At 42.9% G+C, this 11,347-nt stretch overlaps 1 protein-coding gene across 1 annotated transcript; it reads left to right on the plus strand.

Moving 5' to 3' along the window:
• The first annotated feature begins 782 nt into the window (after positions 1–782).
• GORASP1 (golgi reassembly stacking protein 1) lies at positions 783–10,224 on the plus strand. Its single transcript, XM_030497270.1, has 9 exons — positions 783–949; positions 3,331–3,411; positions 4,451–4,654; positions 5,339–5,425; positions 5,781–5,911; positions 6,471–6,612; positions 7,120–7,264; positions 7,602–7,751; positions 9,571–10,224. Exons 1-9 carry the CDS (start codon positions 887–889, stop codon positions 9,792–9,794), a joined length of 1,227 nt encoding a protein of 408 aa, XP_030353130.1. The 5' UTR covers positions 783–886; the 3' UTR covers positions 9,795–10,224.
• Positions 10,225–11,347: the final 1,123 nt, after the last annotated feature.

Consider the following 11,347-nt stretch of genomic DNA (forward strand, 5'->3'; position numbering starts at 1 on the left):
ATTGTTCTCACTGTGAAAAATTTTCCTCGTGTCCAATTGGAATCTCCCCAGGAGTAACTTGTGCACATGACCCCTCATCTGTTCCATGTGATTCCTTGTAAAAAGAGAGTCTCCATCTTCTTTGTAGCCACACTTTAAATACTGGAACAATTCATCCTAAATAAAAAAAAAGTGGAGCAGCTATGAAATATCAGGGAAATGGAAATATCATCACTCTTTAGTAATCACCTAAACACAACACCCCCTACATCTTGAAAAACAGCAACATGGGACCACTGATTTGTTTCTTCAGCTTTAATGCTGATTTTCTCAGCTGGTGGAAACACTTTTCTTGAGCACAGTACATAATACGTTCCTAGGGAGGCACAGAACAGAAACACTTGTTATTTTGAAATGGAAGACAGGCTGAGACAGCTGGGCTTGTTCAGCCTGGAGAAGAGAAGGCTCTGGGGAGATCTTAGAGCAGCTTCCAGTGCCTAAAGAGGCTGACAAGAAAGTTGAAAAGGGGCTTTTGACAAGGGCAAGTAGGGACAGGACAAGGGGAATGGCTTTAATCTGACAGCGGGCTGTGACCTGGGGGCTCTGTGGGGCAGCGGAGCCCGGCCGGGCACAGCGACCACCACCCCCCCGCTGCCCCCCAGCGCAACCCGGGCCGCCGCCCGGCCGCGTCCCCCGGCCGCTCCCCGCCACACGTCACGGCAGGGAGCAGAGCGGCGCTGAGCTCCCATCTCCCTCCGCCGTGCGCGGCCGCTGTGCTCGGCGCTCGCTTGCTCAGGCCTGCGAGGCCCTCGGCCGAGGGCGCGGCGTCGGGGGCGATGCTCGTTGCCTTTGCCGCTGCCGCTTGACCCGGCCGCGCCGCGCCGCGGCGGTGGGCTCGGCGCCGGGCATGGGGCTGGGATCGAGCTCCGAGGTTCCCGACGGCGGCGCCGAGGGCTTCCATGTGCACGGGGTGAGGCTGCCGCCGCCGGGCCTGCGGAGTGGCTTCGCGGCGGGCGCTGTAGGCGGGGTCCGGCGGGGCGCGGGGTCCCGCTTCTCCTCCTGTGGCGGCCGAGGCAGGCCGAGCCCCCGGCGAGGGCGCTGCGCTCGGGCCGGGGCTCCCTGGCCCCCACCTGTCGGATCCTTCCAGGGAACTGCCACAACGGCGGGGGAGGAGCGGCCGCGCCGCCCCGGAGGCCGTGGGCACCCGCCCCGTCGTCTTCACCGGGCTCCGAGCCTCGACCTGCCGTGTCTTGGCTGCCGGCAGCCGAGGGGAGCTTATGGTGCAGCTTTCGAGGAACTTGGCATAGTTTAAGAGCAGGATAGCCCTTCCTCCGGCCCCGCTCCCCTCCAAATTCCGTTGACTTGCAGATCTGACTCATTTCGCTGCGGATCTTTGCAGCATCTCGGCTGGGGGCTGATTCCTGCTCCAGCCAGTGTTTTCCTGAGGGGCTGCTTCTCACGGGCGCTGTACGGAGATGCATATTTGCTCTAAGTCCTGTATCTGGCAGATTGTCTGCACACACGGTGATTTAAATGCGTATGTTGGAGCTTAAACATAGGCAGAGGTATTGCTGATAACAGCTGTTGCAGAAGTTATCGCTGCACTTAGTTGGTGGTCTTCCTCCCTGAGTAAGAGTGGTGTTCTCACGTGCTGCTTCCCACTTCATCAGTGGTTTGTGTTTCTCAGTATCGCAGGACGTGTTTATAGGGATCTGCTTTTGTCTGTCTCCTTAACTGAGCTAACTCCATCTGAAGTGACTGTTGGTCACAAAGTGCCGCCTCCTTTCATGCTAAGTGCGGGATACTGCTCAGTTTTCTGTTTTGGAGGATGATTTTGGTCACCTACAGTATGCAGGAGACAAAGTAATATATTTTTTTTACCTCCAGGGAATTCATACAACTCCGACAGGTGTCATTTTGAAAACCAAATGCTGCAGGATCTTTTGCAGCTCACAGCATTGTGTGGGAATCTGTGGCTTTTAGATAGCTGAGCAGCCATGTCATGAGCTCCGTAATAATTTCCATGTACTTCTTTCTGCATACATTTTCATCCTTGATGTCCTGTTACGTGATATTTACATTGTAAGGCTTCTTGCATGTTGTTTAGATTTTGGAGTAAACTTTTTTTAACCTTTTTAACCTTTGGTTCAGTATAACCTGGCTGTTTGCTTTAGATGCAGTTTAGGGTTGTGATGAAAGTTAATACTTCCTACTCCAATTGTGGTCACAGTGGTCAGTTCTGACTGTTTAAAAATAAAGCGTGGTATGGTGTTATGCGGTTTTGGTTTTTTTATTTTCTTTAAAAGCTTTTGCTGAAATAACTGTGCTGTTACTTAAGTATATTTTGTAACCTGTACAGACAGTTATGCCAGCAAAAGCCTCAATACCCATACAACTTTATTAGAAATAAAAATAAACAGCAGCTTGGTAACACAAGACCAAATATAAGATGTAGCAGTTTAAAGTTTGTTAGCAATGAATTTTTTAGATTAAGAAGTGGTGCATGGGTTGTAACTTAGTGTTTAAATTGTGGGGTGGCTTTCAGAAGTCGAATATATATTGCAGGTTAAGGGCTGTGCTGCTGCATTAGCAAAAGATAAAGCTAAAAGCAGTGCAAACTGGTTAGCATGTTTGCAGCAGTTCCCTTAATATATGTTGCTGTGTTAGTGTACTTTGAAGTGGGTATGCTTTCATACACTCTGCATATATCAAGTTCTGTGTAACTTTTGGTGGGTTTTATCCCAGTGTGAATGCATTTTAATAGGTGTTCGCTATATTTCTTTGTTACACTATTTTACAATAACTTGGTTATAATGAGATGTTGCAACTCCTTATGAATCTTCTGTAAGTGATGGCAATCTTCTTGACCAGTACTTGTGGTTAGCCGTGTGTTTGTAGCATACTCTTTTAAGTGTTCCTATTCTAATGTGTCGCAAGTTGTGGGAACCCAGCTGTAAATTGTGTTTATGTAAAACATGGCTGTGGTGTAACTGGGGGCTCTCAATGTTCTCGGGCCGTTAGTAGCATGGAAGAAAATCCTGAAGCAGCACTTTGAAAACTAAGCTCTTCTCCAAAGTCTTCAGTGTTTAATAACTCCATGCTGTGCACCTGAATCATGATGCTTGTGTCTTGTGTGGGGGTCCAAAACCTGTTTTTTACAGCTTAATTTAGACACTTGTTGTTCATAGTTTTATAAAAACAAATTCACAGTTGTGGACTGCTTCCCAAGGTTTGTTATCTCACCTCTGGTTCAGCTCTAAAGTAAATGTTGAATCAAGTGTAAAGATTAACACTGTAACATAATGTAACTAGAGATCAATGTATGATAAACCTAAAATGTATGTTTTTCAGGTTCAAGAAAACTCCCCAGCTCAACAAGGAGGACTGGAACCTTTCTTTGATTTCATCATTGCCATAGGACACACTAGGCTTGTAAGCTTCAAGTGATTTTATTGTTTCTTTTTTTTTCCCTGCATGAAATACGGGTATTGTAATGATGAAAGGCAGAAGCCGAAGCTGTTGCGGTAAATAAAGCTTTTCATCTTGGACACTGTATATGACATTAAAAGGTAAAGTGAAACTTGGCCATGTTCAAAATCTCCTCTCTAGCTGGATCCAAATTTGAGGGAAGAGCCTTATTTATGCCTTTAGTTGCCCAAAGTCCTTAACAGATTAACACAATGTTTATTATACTAGTCATTCGTGTATTTTCTGCCACAAGAATGTCGAACTGGTGAGTCAATGGTAAGAGCTCAACATTTATTGAAGCCAACTTGTTTCAACATTTGATAAAGCATGGAAAAGAGTCATAGCCTATCTGCTTGTACTTTAAGACTGGGAACGCAGTTCCTGTATGTTGAGTTATGAGAAAAGAGTTGAGCTTTAGTTTGATTGGGGTTTTTTGATTTAAAAGGCTTGCAGCTTTGGCTGTATGCTTCACCCTAAGTACATATGAGCTGAATGCATTAAGTTTGTCTTGCTTTTATTAGTGGAGATTCCTTCTGGAAGTGGTTGTTATAGTGGTAGGTTTTGGTGGAAGATCATTTAGTCTTTTAACAGGACAGAAATAATGATAGTTCTCTAAGCAACTCACAGTCTGTCCCTTCACAGACAACATACACTGACTTTGAAGGGTTATTGAATAAGGATTGGGATCAGAGACATGAAGTACAGTGTTGCTGCTTATTGTTAGACTACATAGTTGGTATTATTTAATAGCAGTTACAAAAAGCAGGAATGTAAGTGATTAAATGGAGTAGTAGTAAGTGCTTATGTAAAGGGACGTGAGCTGACAGTGCTGACTTCTTTCTAATAAAAGAAAATTGAACTGCTGGGACTGTTTGTGAAGCATAGAACCTAAACTTTGGCAGTTTTGGTTTTTTGTATTCAAATTCTGACACAGGTATGACATCTATACAACAGCTGCCACTAGAAGTAATATTAATCATATATCTCTTTCTGTGCTCTACAGAATAAGGAAAACAATATGCTGAAAGATCTACTGAAGGCAAATGCTGAAAAAGCAGTGAAGCTGGAGGTGTATAATATCAAAACCATGAAAATAAGAGAGATGGAGGTGATCCCCAGTAACATGTGGGGAGGACAAGGTCTTCTTGGAGCCAGTGTGAGGTTCTGCAGTTTCCAGGGAGCCAATGAACACGTATGGCATGTTTTGGTGAGACAAAATTCTTTGTCTCTCTTTGTCACTCTTTGTCAGTGTTCGTACAACCTCGTTTTAAAGGGTAATGGTTAGAAGTAACATGTATGTGGAAGTACAATGCTGAAATCACACAGAAGCAGTCTTGAAGGTTTGTCTAACCTATCTGAATAGGGAAAAGTAGTGGATTACTGTTAAATGTTGCCTGCTACTATGAAGCAAAATAACTCCATCCCAACCGGACCAAATAGTGTGTGTTGGGAAGAAGGTTTTTTTCATCTTATTTTGAAGAATTGGTGGCAAAAGCAAAAAGATTCTAGCCTGATTGGTGCCTCTGTGTTCGCTAAACTACATTAAATTAATATTAATGTTACAAAAAGCACCAAAAAACTATTTTAAGATCAAGAGGAATAGCTGAAAGAGTAGAACTGAATAGGAAAGACTGTTATGTTTCTGTTTTTTAAATAAATGCAACTTCTCAACATCTTCAGAGTATCTCATTTTGAATTGGTAGCATCTTGGTCTTTCTTATTCAGGATTTTTTACAAGATGTCAGACCTAGGGGTAGACTTTCCCAGGACTTCTATTTTGTCCCATAAACAAAATGTTCTTTCCTTTGTTTTTTGGGTTACCTTTCCTTTTTGATAGTGGGGTAGTTTATCCTTCTGCAAGTGCAGATGATGCAATATCACGCTTTCACAGGATGTTGAACCTGCATCTCCTGCCGCTCTAGCTGGTCTACAGCCATACACTGACTACGTCGTGGGATCTGATCAGATTCTTCAGGAGGTAGGGCCCTTGTTCCTTCAATCATGCCTGCCAAGTGTATGTTGTAGGGTCTGGATTTTATGTTTTTTATAAATCTAATGGTGTGTACATCGAATGTGTGGGGACAGTGTTTAGGGATTTTGGGAGGTTGATGTTTATGGTAGATGCTTTATGGTTCAGGTAAACATTATCTTTTTTTTTTAATATGACAATAAAGAAAAAGTTGCCCCTAAAGATCAAACTGCAGTAGTGAGTTTTAGTCTACCTCTGGGTTTTTAATATTTCATGTTGAAGTAAATACCTAAAATGCTAACTTGCTTCCAGCTTCTTGTCTTGCACATTTGAGTTTAATAACCACTACTTTCTTTTTTCTTAGTCAGAGGATTTCTTTTCCCTGATTGAATCCCATGAGGGGAAGCCGCTGAAGCTGATGGTTTATAACACTGAAGCAGATTCCATTCGAGAGGTAGTTGTGACTCCCAATGGAGCTTGGGGTGGAGAAGGAAGGTACTGATCTCCCTCCGGACAGTCACTGGCTGATGACAGGTTATATACTCACTGTAAATGAGCTCCTGCTAAGATTATTATTACTATCAATTACAGCTTGTCAATTTCAAGTTAAGCTTTGTTTACTTACACTTGTCACACAAAACTGTTAATCTTCCCATAAAACCCCCCTATCTTAGAACTAGGAATTAGGCTTGTTCTGGATCCAATCCTGTTTGAGTTGAAACCAATGGCAAAACCTATGTTGACTTCTCCAGTATCAGATTCACTAGCTACATTCTCATAATCAAACGTTCATTTAAAGCAAGAACAAAATCCACATCACGGATGGTTATATATTTTGTAAAGATAAAAAATAATCAACTGAAAGCTAACTTATGTATGTCTAAATGTCAAATGCAGAGTGCTTCTTGAGTACTACAAGTAAGTAAAATGATTCTTGCAGATAGGTATCTCTTGCTATAGATTAAAGACTCAAACTCTTTTTGTTTTAGAGAGTCAAAAATTAAAATGTGTACTAGTTTTGTTTTTCAAGTCTTGTTTTACTTTTCTTGTACAGTTTAGGATGTGGTATTGGATATGGCTATTTGCACAGAATTCCAACACAGTCTGTAATATCCAAGAAAAAGCCAGAAAGCAAACCACCTTCACCCTTGCTAGAAGCTGGAACTCCTGTAGCATCTACTAATGGCTACACAGAGGTATGTAAGAAATAAGTTCATATCTCTGGCGTGTTCTCTGGAGTTTCTAAATTTTCTGCTTGTTGGAACATTCATAATACAGTATATTTGGGTACAGCATACACCTTTGCTTGAACAAAACAGAGTTACATGAAGAGAAAGTGAGAGCTGCTGGTGCTGAGTAGCTGGCAGATCACCACTGTTGGCTGATAGAAATTTTTGCCAGGTATTTTCTTCACATTTTGAACACTTGCATACTACAACTGTGTCAGTCAATGAGAATCACATTAGAAGAATACCCTGCTCACTACGAAATAAAATACACCTACAGGAATTACGAATGGATTGTTCTGAACATATTGGCTTTAAAAGACTACATTGGAACATGTCCTAATCAGTGGCTTGACCATTGTAGGTTCTCTGAATTGGTGTATTTGGAGACTGAGGCAGAATGCTTTCATAGGAAGGTCGTTTTCAGGTGAAGCTTTAGCTATAAAAAGATGCTTTTCCTTTTTACTGTCATTCCAGACTCCATTATTGGCACCTACTTCTCAGAGTGACAACTCTGAAATACTTATGAACTTGGATCATTCCGCAGATCAAGAAGTGAGTGGTTATTCACCAGAAAGCTCACTTTCTCCTCCTCCACCTCTCCAGAGAGTTATGGATCCAGGTATATTTTCTTAGGAGCTTTTTTCAGCAGTTCTTCAGAGGACATCTGAGTAAACTAGTAACATCTTGAGTCTGAGACTTATATAAAGAACTAGGAGCGTTGGTGGTTGTTTTCCTTGAAGTTTTTGACTTCACTGGATTTCAGAGCTGTAGAATTTGGGTACTGGAAGCCTGACTGAGGTTAACATTCTGCAGGGGTCTTTCCACTGATGACAGCTGACATTTAGGTTAAATTCATTTGTATTTAGTGGGGAGAGGTCCTCACTGACTTCTGTCTTTTTCAGTCTGAATTTGTGTTTTATCTAAACAAGTACTATAATGTTTGCTTTCTCCTTCAGGATTCCTAGATATGTCTGATTCATTTCCTGAACTTGCTAACTTAAAAGTGTCTGACATGTCTTCATCTGCCTCCTTCAACACGCCAGCAGCAGATACTTTAGTAGGCACTGAGAAGTTAATGTCAGACAATGACACCTCTGCTTATTTTGGTAAGTGTATTAAAGATTTCCTTTGGGCCTCTGACCTAATTTCTGGAGTGGCACCAACTCATGCCTGCTCCACAGCACCATGCTTTTTGGAAACTAGCCAATTATAAGAAAAATCAGAAGGGGGCTTGGCTAAAATGAGAGGGAAACAGTAGCAGAAATCAGGTGTAGAAATGGTCAAAAAATAATAGGCTTTTTTCTAAGATTATAGAATGTGTGTCTTTAAATGAAAATGTTGATGATCCAGATTAAACTGACCTTAAAAGTACGTATTTCTAAAATCAGTGTATATGGGTTTTTGTAGCACAGGCTTGTCTTCACACCTGTAAAGTGAAAGCAAAATTGCAGTGATCTTAATAGCGAATTTCTGTGGTAGGTTGACCCTGGCTGGATGCCAGGTGCCCATCAAAGGCACTCTGACACTCCCCTCCTCAGGTGGACAGGGGAGAGAAAATACAATGAGAGGTTCGTGGGTCGAGATAAGGACGGGAAAGATCACTCAGCAATTACCATCATGGGCAAAATAGATTTTACTGATTTTACTTGGGGAAATTGGTTTTAATTTATTACCAATAAAGTCAGAGTAGGATAATGAGAAATCAAACCAAATCTTTAAAACACCTTCCTTCACAACCCCTCCCTTCTTCCCAAGTTCAACTTTACTTCCAAGTTCTCTACCTCCTGCCCCGCAGCAGTGCAGGGCAATGGGGAGGAGGAGTTCTAGTTGGTTCATCACATTGACTCCTTACACTCTTCCCCTGCTCCAGTGTGTGGTCCCTCCGAAAGGAGACAGTCCTCCATGAACTTCTCCATCATGAGTCCTTCCCAGCGGCTGCAGTTCCTCATGAACTGCTCCAGTGTGTGTCCCTTCCATGGGTGCAGTCCTTCAGGAGCAGACTGCTCCAGCGTGGGTCCTCCGCAGGGTCACAAGTCCTTCAGCAAACCTGCTCCAGCGTGGGCTCCTCTCTCCATGGGCCACAGGTCCTGCCAGGAGCCTGCTCCAGTGCAGGTTTCCCACATGGCCACAGCCTCCTTTGGGCATCCCCCTGGCTGCAGGTGGATATCTGCTCCACCATGGACCTCTATGGGCTGCAGGAGCACAGCCTGCCTCACCATGGTCTGCAGCATAGGCTGCAGGGGAATCTCTGCTCCTGTGCCTGGAGCACCTCCTTCCCCTCCTCCTGCACTGACCTGGGTGTCTACAGAGCTGTTCCTCTCACATATTCTCACTCCTCTCTCTGGTTCCAATCGCTCCTGTGCGTTTTTTTCCCCTTCTGAAACATGTTATCCCAGAGGTGCTATCACTGTCACTGACAGGCCACAGCCTTAACCAGCAGCAGGTCCATCTTGGAGCCAGCTGGCATTGGCTCTGTTGGACACAGGGGAAGCTTCTCAGAGAAGCCATCCCTTTAGTTCCCCCTACCCCACTAGTAAAACCTTGCCACATAAACCCAATACCCTTTCCTATTAAAAAAAAAGTAATAAATTCTTCACACTGTGAATGCCTTTCCCTTTTAAAAGCTGAAGTGACTTAGGAATGGTAAACCCGAAATCTCTAGCATTAGGAATACAGCAGACAAAAGGGTTCATGGCCTGTTAAAAACCTGCTTGTACCATCAGATTTTCTGGATCTGAGGAGAACTGAGTAAGCACAGCCCATGTATTTGACAATTGTGAATCTGGTTATGTGCCTGTATGAGGTGTCTCATTCTAGCTGATTTTGCTAGATGTATGGTAACCAGAGGCACTGCACGTTAGACTGACAGGTTTTGTTTGGTTGGTTGGTTTGGGGGTTTTTTTTCAATCTGTTTCCATTTCTCAGAAAATGCCACAGCTTTGGACCCTGAAGACACAATCCTGTGTTCTGAAGGCTCAGTCAAGCAGCCTGAGTTGGATGACCTGCTGTCTTCAGTTCCCGCGTTACCTTCTTCAGCTCTTCCTCATGAAACCTCTTCAAACACAACAGCAGAAACTGATTCCTTTAGCGACGAAATTTTGCGGTTCATCGACAGTATGGAGAGCTCCTTAACCACTACACCGGTGTAACCAGATGATGAAGCAGCACGTGAACAGAAAGAAGCAGCAGCTGCACCAGATGACAGGTGAAACGGATGCTGCTTTTGTTTACAGGCTGTCACGTGCTGTAACACTACAGCTTGGAATATTTTTCTGATCTTGAAAGAATTACAGTTATTCTATTTTGTTAGCGTGTTATAAAAGAAATCATATGAAATATGTATCCTGTTATCTCTTTCAATTATTTTTTAATGGATTGATCTGTGTTCAAATTTTGGAACTCTGTCCAAAAATCATCAAAATAATGGAGAAATTAATGCAGAAACAAGTTGGAGACTGGCAAAAACTCAAGTTCCTGAATTCACGTTTGCCTGCACATGCCTGAACAGTGACCGTTGATGATGATTTTCTCAGTATGATTGATGGCATTAAAAAAAAAATTGATGGTTTTGACTTGCAAGAAAGATTTTTCTAATGGTACACCTCACTGAGACAGCTCTGGTGCCTTTCAAGGCATTTCCTACCCTGAGATTCTAACTTACTAGTCTGCAAACTCTTATTTTCCTTGGTTAAGAGTCTCCTCTCTGTAGCAGTTAATTGTATACCATCTCTAAACTACCTTTGCAGGAACAGGCATACCGTGTGGTTTGCAGTTGCAGCACATAGAGAGGACAGAATCATGTTGGTGGGTCCTATCCTTCACTTCAGCTCTTCATCGATCCTGTGTTCGGTCTCACAGTTAAAAAGAAAAGGTGGGGGGAAGCATCATGGTTCTTTGAAACAAACTGAAGTAAAAAACTTGGGTTTTGTGTGTTTTCAGGGTGATTAGCTTTTTCATGAACATGTTGTGGTTTCTGTAGTGACAGAAATAGCTTTTCTTCAGTTGTGCTTTTCTATTTACCCATTTTATTTTTATACAAATCATAAGTTTAAGACATGAGGAGGGAACACATTTGTGCAGCAACGTCTGTTGCTTTTTGTAGCTGTTTTGGTTGCACTCATCTCCAAAGAGTTTCTGAATGTAATAACAAACATGAAATGAATGACAACAGAAGTGGGGGTGTGTTTATATCCCTCAGGGGAGTTATTTATCATGGAATTTTAAAGTTGATGGTTGGGAGTAACTTCACTAGAGCTGGTACAGTCAATGTGGTGAAAATGCTTCATAAATTAAGAGAATGGGGTACGAGGTTAGGTGGGCACTTAAGATATAAGTTGGAGTATGCTTATTTAGCACAATATTGTCTAATTTCCCTTTCCTTACCCTGTCTAACCAAGAACAGGCAGGGAAGTGAGTGATGAGGCTGACGTCCAGCTGTGGCATAGGACAGGAAGCCTGCATCCCATGGGATTGCCTGGGACACCTCCGCTTAACCAAAAGGCACAGGTGTAGCACAAAAGCAGTCTTCAGTGGAGTCTGTCCTTACGTGAAATCTGTCCTTTATATCCCCTCATCTCTCACGTTAGTCTGAAATACTGTTTTCACTTGAAATACAGTTGTTCTGAACAGGATAGTCAAAATATCTTTCACTTTAAAGAAGAATGTATTAAGCCCTAACTTCTGGTAGGAAAAAGAAGACATT

Source organism: Strigops habroptila, chromosome 1 (assembly GCF_004027225.2).
Source record: "Strigops habroptila isolate Jane chromosome 1, bStrHab1.2.pri, whole genome shotgun sequence".
Lineage (NCBI taxonomy): Eukaryota > Metazoa > Chordata > Aves > Psittaciformes > Psittacidae > Strigops > Strigops habroptila.